This window comes from Zootermopsis nevadensis, unplaced genomic scaffold, assembly GCF_977971745.1.
Source record: "Zootermopsis nevadensis isolate Lab colony 2312 unplaced genomic scaffold, Znev_1.0 Znev_ptg000003l, whole genome shotgun sequence".
Classification (NCBI taxonomy): Eukaryota; Metazoa; Arthropoda; class Insecta; order Blattodea; family Termopsidae; genus Zootermopsis; species Zootermopsis nevadensis.
Window position 1 is genome coordinate 12,874,846 of NW_028259135.1, and position 17,138 is coordinate 12,891,983.

Below are 17,138 nucleotides of genomic sequence, written 5' to 3' on the forward strand. Positions count from 1 at the left end.
CTTTCCGTATAGACGTATTTACGTCAAATTCTCCGGAACCGTGGTTCCACTGACAACTTTTTGAAGAATGTATCCCTGAATTAAAATGAAGAAATAAAAATGAATATAATGACTATGCAGAGAGAAAAGTGTAAAGCTCCAGACTCTGGTCTACTTTACCCCCTAATAAGGGCTGTGTTGGCGTGTGATTACGTTTGGACTCTGAAATGTTTTGAGCGGTTTGTACTCATTCTGGGTCGTAGGATTAAAAACATGGCCGTTGGTTTTAAAGTACGACAAAGTTATCACTGGCCACAAAAAATACACTTTAACTTCGTATAATATAGGGTTACCATTTGAGACGTAATAATTTTGTGATCCAGTGGTACTCCATTTTGTGTCCGTTATTTGTGAAATTAGCCACAGAGGTGTACCTTAAGCCGCTTATGTAGTTGTTCTCGGTGGCTCACTTAAGACACGATATACGCTTAGACTTGCGAGCTCATGACTTTACAGAGTAAGATGTTATCCAGACTTTGACTGCTTACACGCTATTTGTTTAAATTTGTAATGTATTTGTTGGGCAAACCGCTGTATGACATTTGTAGTGTGACAATGTACTCGTCACCATGAGAACGTGAAAAGTAACTTTATCTGTGATCCATAGCGTGGGTAGTTGTCTGATAAAAAGTATCTGTGCTTAATAATTATCTTTGCTTTTCCCATAATGCACCTCGAAACGTGGCAAGCTGACAGATCAGAGGTTTCCTTCGAGAAGTTTATATTCACCAAGGGAGTTTCATTGTACCTCTGGTTGAAGACGGACTTCCGGAATCCTGAGGTAAGTCGGGCACATTTTGTGCCCTTTCGTTATTGCATATTGGTTACTATTGTGGTTAGTTGCGGTTATTTCAAAGCCTTGAAGCTTTGTTTATCTGTTTTTAGGCTTTTAGGCCTAATTTCAAACAAGTCGCCATTTAATTTGGCCAATGATTTGCGTTAGTTCGTCCATCTGCTTCAGTTACTGTTGAAGATTTAATATTTTTTTTGAATACTTCGTAGTAATATGGATGCCTTTATGCATTTTTCCACCATGTTTGATGGTCGAACAAAATACACGGTGCCTTACACTCCGCCTCCGACTTGAGAAACGTTTATTATTGTTTACTTTGTTGAATTATTATTTTGAAATTTTCTGCGTTAATGAATTTGTATTCTTTAGTTGTCGGTGGTATTTATGCTTTACCATTACTTGAGGTACACAATTTATTAATAGTAAAGGCTGATTTAAAGACTACGATATGTATTTTCTGAAGCTTTAACTATACGACTGAGTTAAATTTAATCCTACTCGGGCTACTAGTCGTGTTTTGTGGTTTAATGGACATTTAGCTATATGACACGGCACATAGCCCAATAACAAATCATTGGATTTGAGTTTGTCATATTGGGTATCTAATGGGTCTCGTTTATTTTGCGTGTTATATTTTTTAAATTTTTATCTGTCGTTGATTTTATGAATGTTAGTTTTCTCTTAAAGTCCCCATTAAGTATAATTTATGATTTGAAATGCAATGACATTTGAGTTTTATAGAGCGGTGAAAATCTGGAACATGATTTTGTAGATTTTGATGGTTGCGTAAGTTTCGGAGAAAACTATGGCTTCTATCTGCGTGGTAGAGAATGTCGTATATGTAAAATATGTTTGACTTTCACGGTATGAAATTACGTAGAATTTTGTTTATACGCAAGTGGACCTTCGGTTTACGAACAGTTGTGTTCATTCATAGACAGGGTGGTCAAATAGTTGCTTATGAAAAACGGGTTTACTAATTTTGAAAAAAATAATAACTTTTCTATGGTAATTACGTGAGTTTGGAATTTTGTCAGAAGTTTATTTCTCCAGATTGTAGATTATGAATTTTAAGTTAACTCGGTGTGGGGGAGGGGATACAGGGTATCCCAAACTGCCTGCATTTAATGCTCATTACATTGTTCTGAAAAATTTCTCATGACTTTGGAATCTTGGCCATTGGTCACGAACATAGAAGCGTGATTCAAGAGCATCACACGATCTGCATAAATACAGATCCGTTGAGCAAGGCGATTTGTTTTAATAAGCTGAGGCAAATCTCCCATCCAAACAGCTCACGGGAATGTAGACTGTCCACAGGGGGTTACTGAGTTCGGAACACTGCACTACTGTGCAATTGGACTGACGAGCCGGATACTGGTCCATGCAGCATACCTGCTCTGCGAAGCGAAATCGATCTTGGTATACAAATTATGGAAATAAATGTGGAGTATTCTGGCTGACCGGAGATCAAGGGTCATGGGGGTCGAAATTACAAATGCACACAGAATTTAGTGAAGAATTGGTCTGAAGACGCGAAACATTATAGCAGATTGTTACCACTATTTTCCTCGTTTTTGCCGAGTCCCGTGTTCGTTTCTTGGCCCGAAAATTGTCTGGAAGTATGCGATAGAATTTTGAATTTAAATTTTTTGTTGTCAGCATCTGTTTTACAGAGTGTTAAGCAACGTACATAGTTGAAAGAAAGCTATTTAAATTAAAATTAAGAACAACGAAATCTTGTTTCGAGAGATGAAACAATAACAAGGATCGATGTCAAAGTAAACCTGTCAAATGCTGGCCAATTTTTTTTGTAAATATCAGTTGATTTATGTACAATTTTTACGTAATTCCATTTTGTAACTGCTTTGCAAATTATATCCGTGCTCTGATAATAAATGGAGATTGAAAATTAAAAGTGAAGGACAGTTTTACAGTTCCTGTGTGAAATGAAGTAATTAGTTTTGTGAGGAAATTAAGTAGACTTCGGAGCTGCTATGGAGATGATAATTAAGTCTCGGTTCATATTTACACATGTAAATAAAAGATTTCTTCCGCTGCATTGTAAACGTGTGAAAGGCGTGTTTATATTATGTTCATCACGTATATTCACTCATTCAATGTTTTTATGCCTAAATTCCTAGTTCTTTATTACTGTTAATGAAGTCCTAACAATCGAGGCATCAAATTAATGGCTCGTCAATATTGTGCGAGACGTCCGGGCATGTCGTTAGTGTTGTAACAATCTCAATCCTGAACTTGATGTTCGCTAATTTACACTTAAAAAAATGAAAGAGGACTTTGTTGTGCTGTTCAATGGTCTGAGCGAGTTTTAACGAATTTTATTACACTTCGGTGTTACATAAATACTCAGAATTAAGTCTCACCGACATGATTACACAGCACACAAGAATAATTTTACTAATTTTTGTCTTATTGACTCAATTTATTTGAGATTTGAATCAAGATCATACTCAAAGTAGGCACAGTTTGATATTATTGTTGTAATTTATAAATATGCAAAGTACATCGTAAGTATTTGAATTTACAGAATTATTTATTTACTATTAAATTATTAAGTTAGACTCGAATTTTGCATTTAATTAACATTTTTCTCTTATGATAACTATCTTTTGTCACACTTCAGTTTCGACGTTTAGTAATATTTAGAACGATCACAAGACTAAAACATATTTTTGTGTAGACGGAACAGTATTTAATATAATTATTACATTGAGCAAGGGGATTAGGCTAGTATGATGAATTGTGAAAGGATTAAGGAGTTACGTAAAAGGTACCGTGGATAAAATTTATCGGTCCCTTAGAGATGGTCCGTGTTCCTTTATGACGCCTTCTAGGTGCGGTGATTTGCGTATTCATACGTAGTAAATAATGAAGTGTCATGAACTGTACAATTCACGTACGATTTATAGCGTAGAGAATGTGTGAAGTCGTAATATTACGTCGTTGCTTAAGAGTTTCATGTGAAGCTTAACCGTTGTTTTGTAGGAACGGTTTATTTAAAAATTGATCACGTTTTGTCACTTATGGGACCGGATGTTAAATCTTTATTGGTCGCGAAGTACGTGGTAGTGGCTGTTAGTTTAAAAGATTACAATTGTTTATTTGTATGTGTGAGGATTACGGTCGATAAACTGTCGAAGCAAAGGGGCAGATGGTTGGAATCTCGGCTGCTTCAGTGGGAATATCATATTCAGAAATTGTTTCGAATATAAAAGTTAGAAAGAATATCGAATGTCTGTGGGGACAGATTAATTCAAGGTAGACTACTTTTTCGATGATGTCTTTTAATAAACTTTTACTGAAAACTTTCGTCGAACATTGCTTGAATGTAAGACAAGGTTCTGATTTTACGTACGTAAATTTGGGGTGTTTTGTCAACATTTGCAGCCAAAATTTTAGCATATGACGCGAACTTTTTTGCCGTTGGATAAACTACCGGAATATGGAAATAGCTAATTGTCGATGTTTAGTCCTGGTTTCAAGATAAAATTCTGTTGCATTTTTTCTTTTCGCTGCTGTTATGGTCGGAAAGACCTAGGACTAATTTAATTTTACCCATGAAGGTAGAAATGCACGAAACAGATTATCTTAGGACTCGCAGTAGACATCCTCACTCTTTGTGTAAATAATATTTTCTTTAATAGAGTTTCGTTTTAATAAAGATAGAAATAATTCACTTTGTTTCGGAGTCCGACTGATTCTCCCAACATTCTGCACTTTACCAACGTAACAAATTCAAATTAGCTTAGCAGACATGTCTTTTATCTGATTTGTATAAAGAAAGGCATCCTTTGGGCTGTTGGGGGGGGGGGGTTCATTTTATAGAAATATTGGCACCAAATTTAATTACTTTTCACCCGCCAAGGCGCAACGAGATAGCTGCCCACCGTTATCTGCACAGTAATTGCTTTGTTCATGACATCTTTTAACTCCAGTGTTTTGTCAAAATTGATTCCTTTGTGGACACTGATCACTTCTCGTTGGGTGTAACAGAGATTTTGTTATGCAGTTGGTACATTATCTGCTTTCCGTTGCCTTGATGAGGTTCGAAAACTGGATCGTCTATCGTGACAAAAGTATTTCGTGATTTTCCTCAGCGTCCTTTGTTTTACATGCAATTTGAAATTATCGCGGCAGTAAAGATGTGAGTGATGGTTTTCCGAGTGGTAACGGAGATTGGACGTTTAGGTACATTTTCAGTTGCGTGAGGTAGTATTCTTTTCGTGAGAGCTTCAAATGTTCTAATGTGATAAGCCAATCTTGTATCGTGTGTAGGGGTGTGTGTGTGCAATATAACTGGACGTATGAATCTTTGAAACAAGTTGAAAGAAATGACAGGTTCTCTTTCGAAACGTCAGCTGGGATGATTGATGGTAAAGTGTTAGCATGTAAGTGAAGACGTTCACGAAACGTTTATATTACAATTAAGTTCATGATTGGTTTGGATTGCATTCGTCAATATGTATGTAGTGATGTTATACCGAATGCAAGATTGTGAATATTTTGACGTTCGAGAGAAAAAAAAATTGAGGGTGTCAGTCTGGGTCGTATTTATGTTCGATCTGACAGCATTGTAGACACTGCATCTACTCTTTGGTCTAACGAGGTATCTTCTTGCTTCTGAACTTTGAGACGAGATAGAATAATGAAAATGACATCTCCACATACAAATTGGTCTATTTTGAAATATATTTTGTTCTCAAAATTGTTGTTTCATTAAGTGTGGCGTTATATTTGAAAGTTCAAACAGAACTAATAAGGTTTAATCGAAAACACGTCATAGTATATTTGGGTTGAATTTTGATATTTTATTGTTTTTTGGAACTTACAACTGTACGAGATGTTTATCGAAAATGCCAAGCAATTGAACATGTTTTACTGTTCCACATTACGATGTTGATCTACCTGTTATTTCTTCCAAACGTATAAAACTGTCAGCGTTGAGTATATTTAAAACGGATGCAAACCGATTTATACTCGCTGCTAAATAAATTTTTGCGTAGAAGGTCAAGGGAGATTTTAATGTTGAACGATGGAGAAGCTAATTTCTGTGAGTAAAGGAGGGGGTCTCATACAGCATCCCGTCTTCTGGAATAAGAACTATTATGCCTGAGGTTAGATGGTTATTAATCGAGGCCTCAGATATAAGATACACAAGGGGAGCCGCGTATGGTGAATTTAATTAGTCTACTCGTCATTGTGTTGGATGTATAAAAATAGGAATACGTTTTGCCGCCTCCTGGCTTCTAGGCCTGTGTAGGCGGTTGAGGGACTTTGTTCCAGTGGCTACCGTCCACGTTAGGTTTTAGCCACGATTCCTTGTGGGTTTTAGTATACAATTAAATTGTGCAGTTAACTTCCATGGCTTACTTAAACCATTCATAGTCGTTGCCTGTTCTGAGTATAATTTTCTATGGAGGACTTAATTTAGGAAAGGAGTAATATTATCGTGAATGAGTTTCTTCTTGGTTTTCTTCAGTTTTTTCTATGCAGTTTCTATGGTACTGCCTTTATTCGGGCCACCACGTGTACTGGTATTGTAACAAAATAATATAAGGTATTGTAGGTGCGTCATATTGTGAATTAATAGTATTAAAATATTTAAAAATAACCGTCAATCACAATAAAATTAAAAGATTAAAATATCATATTATGTTCCCTATCGAGTACTCGATTTACATATGGAACTTACACAACATGTTTCGGCTATATATAGCCATCATCTGGTGTTTTATATATAAACTTTTCACTGAATTACTTTTTAGGATTTTTAATGATTTTTCTTCTGATGTTTTGTCCTTTATATTGATTCACCATTCGTTGTAGTACTATTTGTTGTAGTATCCCAGGTCGCAAATATGTTAATTTCGTATTACGTATTGATGTCGAAGTTCGTATATGGACCAAGAAGTAATATTGTAATCTTATTTTGAGAGATCGGAGGTGTACGTACTGCATTGGATAGTGGCTGGTTACTGGTCAGTACTACAACGAATGGTGAATCAATATAAAGGACAAAACATCAGAAGAAAAATCATTAAAAATCCTAAAAAGTAATTCAGTGAAAAGTTTATATATAAAACACCAGATGATGGCTATATATAGCCGAAACATGTTGTGTAAGTTCCATATGTAAATCGAGTACTCGATAGGGAACATAATATGATATTTTAATCTTTTAATCTTTTAATTTTATTGTGATTGACGGTTATTTTTAAATATTTTAAAAATAATATAAATAAGGAAAAGTTGGAACACGAAAGAAGCCAATCTGTTCCTCTCTCTTACTGTCCGTTGTGTGTTCTCATAACACGACGTTTCGGGAGTAGATCTGTCTCCGTCATCAGGTAAAATAAGAGGGACATTTAGAAGGAGCTAGGTTCTGTTATTGGACGATAGAGGCTGGAATTCTTTGTCAAATCTATTACGATACGAACTGGTTTAAATATTGTTAGTACGATGCATTCAATGAAAAGTAGCTTAAAATTGTAGACTTGTGTGATCCTAAACTGTGAATAAAGTATCACAACAGGTCTATAAATGTGTATAATGAGAGGATATTGTTTAATTTGATTAAACTTAAAATTCATAATAATTATGTCGTGATGCAAAGTATACTTGGGAAATATTTACAATGGATTTGCGATTGCTTTGAAGTTCGGACAGAAAAATAGTTTCACAGCAAAGGTCACAACACGAGGGTGACAAAATATAGTCTGATTTGAGTATTAACCTTTATCTAAAGTACTTGGAAAACTTATGTGAAGCAGGTTATTGGTCCCATACGAAACTTGCTTGAAGTATTGGGTTTTCATTAAAAATTGTTACGATGAGGGTGAAATTTATTAATTTGAAAATATGCGTTACACAAATATTTTGTGATTAGTAAAACTTTTACTACGCAAATTAAATTTCGTGTTATTGTTCAGATGTTGTGTTATATAAACCAAAATAACAGATTAGAAATATGAAATGCAACTTTGAATTGTCTTTCTAGATTCTAAGAACAGATAAACATACGGTCTTCAAGGATCATTTGTAGTACATGTCCTATCACTAATGTCGAGTAAATGACGTACTATCAATGATGTAACTTATCAGAGCTAATAATATTTCCTGACGACTATTTTAAAATTTTGCATAATTTTTAATGCTTTAAATGTTGATTTACTTATTTATTATTTGGTATGTTGTATTTTAAATTATTATGAAAAATACGATGATGTTAATTGGAACTGTCTCTTTGTTTGTTTTCCAGGATTTCCAACAAATGGATAGCCACAACCACCGAAACTAGGAGTGGGGGTGGGGCGTGGAGTAAGATCATCTAGTCTTAACAGGTGAGAATCAACTTCAAATTATCTCGAAAACTGCAATGAAGTTTTTATTAATTGGGACTCGCTCTCTACTTTCAGAATTCTTCCAAGGTGACCACCACTTCCACCGAAATCGTTGTACCAAGAGGACTTGGGGTCGGATATAAATCATTGTAACCGTCCAGGCAACGTTGCAAGGGCGAGCTGGCCGACATTCTTCAAAAACAAAGGATCGGCTATGCAGTGAGAAAGTAGGGGAGGACTCGCATGTGGTCCCTTTTTTGGGGGGAGTGAGCCAGCAGCAAGCAGTGGTGTTCGGGAAGGGTGTCTGGGCAGTTGCAAAAGAGTCGTGGAAAGTTCTTGAATGTAGAGGTTGGGACGTTTGTCGGCTGGTGTTTTGAAATAAATACATAATAAAAGTATAATTGGATTAACAGTGAATCATTATCCGTTCGTCATTCACCAGGTCCCCGTTTACGACCCTGAGCACCCGAGCTAGCCGAGGCAAACGACAAACCAAGGACGGTTATGTCATCTTATCTTACTTAATGGGTGAGAATCATCTTCAAATTACCACGAAAACTGCAATGAAGTTGTTATTAATCGGAACTCGCTCTCTGCTTTCAGCATTCTTCCAAGGTGACCACCACTACCACCGAAATTGATGTACCAAATGGACCTGCGGTCGGAGATAAATCATGTTATCTTACTTAATAGGTGAGAATCAACTTTAAATTATCTCGAAAACTGCAATGAAGTTTTTATTAATTGGGACTCGCTTTCTCCTTTCAGCATTCTTCCAAGGTGACCACCAGTACCACCATCACCGCCGTACCAAGGGGGCAGAGTTAAGTCATGTCGCTTTAAATGGTGAGTTTTCTTGAGTTTGGGGCAACTTTTTCCTTCTTATTGAGCGTCAAAGGCCTTTGACGTGTACGTAGTAGCAGCATGTAATCTTATGTTCTTTATATTTTTGTATTTGGCAGGTAGTATTTTAAATTATTATCAATACTAGAATGCAACTAACTAACTGACTAACTAACTAACTAACTAACTAACTAACTAACTAGATGGCTTAACGAACTTGAAGGTTCATCACCGAATCAACCAAAGCCCTCACCAGAATGCAACTGTTAACTGTAACTTGCATTTAGTTTTTCAGGGTTTCCGACAATTTGATCACAACCTTCACCGGAACTTGGAGTCACAGATACGTCATTTCCTCTTATTAAGAGAGGCTCTACTTCAGATTACCTTAAAAACTGCAATGAAATTTTATTAATTGGGACTCGCTTTCTCCTTTCAGGATTCTTCCAAGGTGACCACCACTACCACAAAAACCGCAGTACCTAGGGGGACGGCGTCTGGTCGAATCCTCTGTTAAGGTGAGTTTACTTGAGTTTTGAATGTTTCTTGGTTTCTGTTGATGCATACTTGCTGGTAGTGAGAGACCTTGTATCTTTTATTTGCGTCTTTGTTATTTGTATGGATGGAACTTTAAATTATGAAACTGCATTAACATTGTTTTAATTGGAACTCATTTCTTTTCAGAGGTATTGACAGGCTTTCGACCACTGTCGTACCTGGGGGGCTGAGTGTTCATTTTCCTGTATTCTTATGATTTGTGTTATTTTGTGTGTTTTGTTGTGTCTTATTGTTTTGATGTGTCTCATTGTTTTGATGTGTCTCATTGTTTTGTTGTGTCTCATTGTTTTGATGTGTCTTATTGTAGGTCTTCAGATTATCATGAAAACTGCAGTGAAGTTTTTATTAATTGGGACTCGCTTTCTCCTTTCAGCATTCTTCCAAGGTGACCACCAGTACCACCATCACCGCCGTACCAAGGGGGCAGAGTTAAGTCATGTCGCTTTAAATGGTGAGTTTTCTTGAGTTTGGTGCAACTTTTTCCTTCTTATTGAGCGTCAAAGGCCTTTGACGTGTACGTAGTAGCAGCATGTAATCTTATGTTCTTTATATTTTTGTATTTGGCAGGTAGTATTTTAAATTATTATCAATACTAGAATGCAACTAACTAACTGACTAACTAACTAACTAACTAACTAACTAAGTAGATGGCTTAACGAACTTGAAGGTTCATCACCGAATCAACCAAAGCCCTCACCAGAATGCAACTGTTAACTGTAACTTGCATTTAGTTTTTCAGGGTTTCCTACAATTTGATCACAACCTTCACCGGAACTTGGAGTCACAGATACGTCATTTCCTCTTATTAAGAGAGGCTCTACTTCAGATTACCTTAAAAACTGCAATGAAATTTTATTGATTGGGACTCGCTTTCTCCTTTCAGGATTCTTCCAAGGTGACCACCACTACCACAAAAACCGCAGTACCTAGGGGGACGGCGTCTGGTCGAATCCTCTGTTAAGGTGAGTTTACTTGAGTTTTGAATGTTTCTTGGTTTCTGTTGATGCATACTTGCTGGTAGTGAGAGACCTTGTATGTTTTATTTATGTCTTTGTTATTTGTATGGATGGAACTTTAAATTATGAAACTGCATTAACATTGTTTTAATTGGAACTCATTTCTTTTCAGAGGTATTGACAGGCTTTCGACCACTGTCGTACCTGGGGGGCTGAGTGTTTCATTTTCCTGTATTCTTATGATTTGTGTTATTTTGTGTGTTTTGTTGTGTCTCATTGTTTTGTTGTGTCTCATTGTTTTGATGTGACTCATTGTTTTGTTGTGTCTCATTGTTTTGACGTGTCTTATTGTAGGTCTTCAAATTATCATGAAAACTGCAGTGAAGTTTTTATTAATTGGGACTCGCTTTCTCCTTTCAGCATTCTTCCAAGGTGACCACCAGTACCACCATCACCGCCGCACCAAGGGGGCAGAGTTAAGTCATGTCGCTTTAAATGGTGAGTTTTCTTGAGTTTGGGGCAACTTTTTCTTTCTTATTGAGCGTCAAAGGCCTTTGACGTGTACGTAGTAGCAACATGTAATCTTATGTTGTTTATATTTTTGTATTTGGTAGGTAGTATTTTAAATTAGGAACACTAAAATGCAACTAACTAACTAACTTACTAACTAACTAACTAACTGACTGACTAGATGGCTTAACGAACTTGAAGGTTCATCACCGAATCAACCAAAGCCCTCACCAGAATGCAACTATTAACTGTAACTTGCATTTAGTTTTTCAGGGTTTCCTACAATTTGATCACAACCTTCACCGGAACTTGGGGTCGCAGATACGTCATTTCCTCTTATTAAGAGAGGCTCTACTTCAGATTACCTTAAAAACTGCAATGAAATTTTATTGATTGGGACTTGCTTTCTCCTTTCAGGATTCTTCCAAGGTGACCACTACTACCACAAAAACCGCAGTACCTAGGGGGACGGCGTCTGGTCGAATCCTCTGTTAAGGTGAGTTTACTTGAGTTTTGAATGTTTCTTGGTTTCTGTTGATGCATACTTGCTGGTAGTGAGAGACCTTGTATGTTTTATTTATGTCTTTGTTATTTGTATTAATGGAACTTTAAATTATGAAACTGCAGTAACATTGTTTTAATTGGAACTCATTTCTTTTCAGAGGTATTGACAGGCTTTCGACCACTGTCGTACCTGGGGGGCTGAGTGTTTCATTTTCCTGTATTCTTATGATTTGTGTTATTTTGTGTGTTTTGTTGTGTCTCATTGTTTTGTTGTGTCTCATTGTTTTGATGTGACTCATTGTTTTGTTGTGTCTCATTGTTTTGACGTGTCTTATTGTAGGTCTTCAAATTATCATGAAAACTGCAGTGAAGTTTTTATTAATTGGGACTCGCTTTCTCCTTTCAGCATTCTTCCAAGGTGACCACCAGTACCACCATCACCGCCGCACCAAGGGGGCAGAGTTAAGTCATGTCGCTTTAAATGGTGAGTTTTCTTGAGTTTGGGGCAACTTTTTCTTTCTTATTGAGCGTCAAAGGCCTTTGACGTGTACGTAGTAGCAACATGTAATCTTATGTTGTTTATATTTTTGTATTTGGTAGGTAGTATTTTAAATTAGGAACACTAAAATGCAACTAACTAACTAACTTACTAACTAACTAACTAACTGACTGACTAGATGGCTTAACGAACTTGAAGGTTCATCACCGAATCAACCAAAGCCCTCACCAGAATGCAACTATTAACTGTAACTTGCATTTAGTTTTTCAGGGTTTCCTACAATTTGATCACAACCTTCACCGGAACTTGGGGTCGCAGATACGTCATTTCCTCTTATTAAGAGAGGCTCTACTTCAGATTACCTTAAAAACTGCAATGAAATTTTATTAATTGGGACTCGCTTTCTCCTTTCAGGATTCTTCCAAGGTGACCACCACTACCACAAAAACCGCAGTACCTAGGGGGACGGCGTCTGGTCGAATCCTCTGTTAAGGTGAGTTTAGTTGAGTTTTGAATGTTTCTTGGTTTCTGTTGATGCATACTTGCTGGTAGTGAGAGACCTTGTATGTTTTATTTATGTCTTTGTTATTTGTATGGATGGAACTTTAAATTATGAAACTGCAGTAACATTGTTTTAATTGGAACTCATTTCTTTTCAGAGGTGTTGACAGGCTTTCGACCACTGTCGTACCTGGGGGGCTGAGTGTTTCATTTTCCTGTATTCTTATGATTTGTGTTATTTTGTGTGTTTTGTTGTGTCTCATTGTTTTGTTCTGTCTCATTGTTTTGATGTGTCTTGTTGTAGGTCTTCAAATTATCATGAAAACTGCAATGAAGTTTTTATTAATTGGGACTCGCTTTCTCCTTTCAGCATTCTTCCAAGGTGAAATTTTTATTAACTGGACCTCGTTCACTTCTTTCAGCATTATTCCAACCTGTCCACTTCTGCTGCAAATGAACCTAGGGGGACCGCGTCTGGTTGTTTTCTCTCTAAAGGTGACACAAGTGATATTCCAAGGGGGCAGAGTTAAGTCATGTGGCTTAAAATGGTGAGTTTTCTTGAATTTGCAGCCAATTTTCCCTTCTTTTTGAGCGTGAAAAGCCTTTGAAGCATACGTGCTAGCAGCATGTAACCTTATGTCCTTCTTCAGTTTTCTTCGTAATTGGCAGGTTGTATTTTAAATTATTATCAACACTAGATTGCAACTAACTAACTAACTAGGTGGCTTACTGAACCCGAAGTTTCATCACCGAATCAACCAAAGCCCTCACCAGAATGCAACTATTAACTGTAACTTGCATTTAGTTTTTCAGAGTTTCCGACAATTTGATCACAGCCTTCACCGAAACTTGGGGTCGCAGATACGTCATTTCGTCTGAATAAGAGAGGCTCTACTTCAGATTACCTTAAGAACTGCAATGAAGTTTTTATTATTTGGGACTCGCTCTCTCTGTTCAGCACCCTTCCAAGGTGACCACCACTACAGCTGTACCTAGGGGTCGGAGCGTTGTCTGGTCGCTTCCTCTATAAAGATGAGTTTACCTTACTTTTGAATATTTCTCTATTTTTGGTGATGAATACTTTCTGGTGGTATGGGACCTTGTATTTTAAATAATGAAAGTGCATTAACATTGTTTTATTGTAAGTGTCTTTTTTTTCCAGAGGTATCGAGAGGCTCTTCACTGCAGTCGGACCTAGGGGGCGGAGCGTTGTCTGGTCGCTTCCTCTATAAAGATGAGTTTACTTGACTTTTAAATATTTTTCTATTCTTGATGATGAATACTTTCTGGTGGTATCGGACCTTGTATTTTAAATAATGAAAGTGCATTAATATTGTTTTAATTGAAAGTGGTTTTTTTTCCAGAGGTATCGAGAGGCTCTTCACTGCAGTCAGACTTAGGGGGCGGAGCGTTGTCTGGTCGCTTGCTCTATAAAGATGAGTTTACTTGACTTTTAAATATTTTTCTATTTTTGGTGATGAATACTTTCTGGTGGTATCGGACCTTGTATTTTAAATAATGAAAGTGCACTAAGATTGTTTTAATTGAAAGTTTTTTTTTCTTTCCAGAGGTATCGAGAGGCTCTTCACCGCAGTGGGACCTAGGGGGCGGAGCGTTGTCTGGTCGCTTCCTCTATAAAGATGAGTTTACTTGACTTTTAAATATTTTTCTATTTTTGGTAATGAAGACTTTCTGGTGGTATGGGACCTTGTATTTTAAATAATGAAAGTGCATTAACATTATTTTAATTGAAAGTGTTTTTTTTTTTCCCAGAGGTATCGAGAGGCTCTTCACCGCAGTGGGACCTAGGGGGCGGAGCGTTGTCTGGTCGCTTCCTCTATAAAGATGAGTTTACTTGACTTTTGAATATTTCTCTATTTTTGGTGATGAATACTTTCTGGTGGTATGGGACCTTGTATTTTAAATAATGAAAGTGCATTAATATTGTTTTAATTGAAAGTGTTTTTTTCTTTCCAGAGGTGTCGAGAGGCTCTTCACCGCACTGGGACCTAGGGGGCGGAGCGTTGTCTGGTCGCTTCCTCTATAAAGATGAGTTTACTTGACTTTTAAATATTTTTCTAATTTTGGGTGATGGGTAGTTTCTGGTGGTATGGGACCTTGTATTTTAAATAATGAAAGTGCATTAATATTGTTTTAATTGAAAGTGTTTTTTCTTTCCAGAGGTATCGAGAGGCTCTTCACCGCGGTGGGCGGAGCGTTGTCTGATTGATTGCTCTATAAAGATGAGTTTACTTGACTTTTGAATATTTCTTTATTTTCGGTGATGGGTACTTTCTGGTGGTATGGGACCTTGTATTTTAAATAATGAAAGTGCATTAGTATTGTTTTTATTGAAAGTGTCTTTTCTTTCCAGAGGTATCGAGAGGCTCTTCACCGCAGTGGGCGGAGCGTTGTCTGATTGATTGCTCTATAAAGATGAGTTTACTTGACTTTTGAATATTTCTTTATTTTCGGTGATGGGTACTTTCTGGTGGTATGGGACCTTGTATTTTAAATAATGAAAGTGCATTAGTATTGTTTTTATTGAAAGTGTTTTTTCTTTCCAGAGGTATCGAGAGGCTCTTCACCGCGGTGGGCGGAGCGTTGTCTGATTGATTGCTCTATAAAGATGAGTTTACTTGACTTTTGAATATTTCTTTATTTTCGGTGATGGGTACTTTCTGGTGGTATGGGACCTTGTATTTTAAATAATGAAAGTGCATTAGTATTGTTTTTATTGAAAGTGTCTTTTCTTTCCAGAGGTATCGAGAGGCTCTTCGCCGCAGTCAGACCTAGGGGGTGGAGCGTTGTCTGGTCGATTGCTCTATAAAGATGAGTTTACTTGACTTTTGAATATTTTTCTATTTTTGGTGATGAGTACTTTCTGGTGATATGGGACCTTGTATTTTGAATAATGAAAGTGTTTTTTCTTTCCAGAGGTGTCGACAGGCTCTTCACCACGGTCTAACCTAGGGGGCGGAGTGTTTTGTGTTCCTTTAATTGGTGAGTTTTCTTGATTTTGGGGCATCACTTTTTGCTTTTTGAATGACAAAGTCCTTATTAAAACTGAAATGATGTTGACTAGAACTGTTTTTTTTTTCATGATTTCCAACCCGTGGACCACCGACATTGCTGAAACTTGATGTCGCAGGTGAGAATCAAATTCAAATTATCGTGAAAACTGCAATGAAGATTTTATTAATTGAGACTCGCTCTCTCCTTTCAGCACCCTTCCAAGGTGACCACTCAAGGGGGACGGTGTCTGGTGATGTCATCTGTAATGGCGCAGTTCCTTTCTTCTCTTCATAATCTGGGAATCCTTTCAGAGGACCTTGGCTACCGCCCCAAACCATGGGGTTGTACACCGTCCAATGTGCAGTGGTGAGTTTTGTCTTGTTTGGGGCACTCTCTTTTGTATTTTTGAGCTCGAAAGGGCTCTTGATGCATACGTAGTATCAGCAATGAACTTTATACTTTCCATTATTTTCTCTTATTTGGCAGATTGCACATAAAATTGATATGTAAACTGCGATGATGTAGTTGTTAATCGGTACTCGTTTATTAATGTTTCAGGAATTCCGTCCAGGGGATGATGACCGTTGCCTCCGCCACCAGCTGTAGTGGGTGCAGTTCCTTTCTTCTCGTCATAATCCGGGAATCCGTTCAGAGGGTCCTTGGCTACCGCCCCCAACCATGGGGTTGTACTCCGTCCAGTGTGCAGTGGTGAGTTTTGTCTTGTTTGGGGCACTCTCTTTAGTATTTTTGAGCTCGAAAGGGCTCTTGATGCATACGTAGTATCAGCAATGAACTTTATACTTTCCTTTATTTTCTCTTATTCGGCAGATTGCACATAAAATTGATATGTAAACTGCGATGATGTAGTTGTTAATCGGTACTCGTTTATTAATGTTTCAGGAATTCCGTCCAGGGGATGATGACCGTTGCCTCCGCCACCAGCTGTAGTGGGTGCAGTTCCTTTCTTCTCTTCATAATCCGGGAATCCGTTCAGAGGGTCCTTGGCTACCGCCCCCAACCATGGGGTTGTACTCCGTCCAGTGTGCAGTGGTGAGTTTTGTCTTGTTTGGGGCACTCTCTTTTGTATTTTTGAGCTCGAAAGGGCTCTTGATCCATACGTAGTATCAGCAATGAACTTTATACTTTCCTTTATTTTCTGTTATTTGGCAGATTGCACATAAAATTGATATGTAAACTGCGATGATGTAGTTGTTAATCGGTACCCCCTTCTTAATTCTTCAGGAGTTCCGACAACCAGAGGAGGACCATGACCGCTCTTCATAATTCGAGATTTCTGCCAGAGGACCTCGGCTACCGCCCCCAACCCCAGGGTTGCATGTACCTGCATCATGATTGGTGAGTTCTCTCGAATTCTTTGCAATACTTATTTCTTCGAATGTTAAAAGTCTTACGTAGTTGAAAAGTTGATACATGAAGTAAAATTAAAGAGTAACAAAGTATTTTGTTTTGAGATATGAAACGAGGCTAACGATAGACGTGGAAAAAAAAGTTCCTTCGAGAAGTGAGCGGCTTCAGCTCAAAATTTTTGTGGACTT

General features: G+C 37.4%; 1 protein-coding gene across 2 annotated transcripts in view; it reads left to right on the forward strand.

Annotated features, from left to right (window-relative positions):
* The first annotated feature begins 16,498 nt into the window (after positions 1-16,498).
* The window catches only part of LOC147874989 (uncharacterized), a 72,319-nt gene continuing 71,679 nt past the window's right edge, over positions 16,499-17,138 (forward strand). Inside the window, exons 1-2 of one of the 2 annotated variants that reach the window (XM_087359090.1) lie at positions 16,499-16,632; positions 16,825-16,938. In XM_087359090.1, the coding sequence (XP_087215216.1) occupies positions 16,499-16,632; positions 16,825-16,938 (248 nt within the window). Of the gene's footprint in view, positions 16,633-16,824; positions 16,939-17,138 lie in introns of those variants that run through there. The other variant, XM_087359095.1, reaches the window with a different exon arrangement.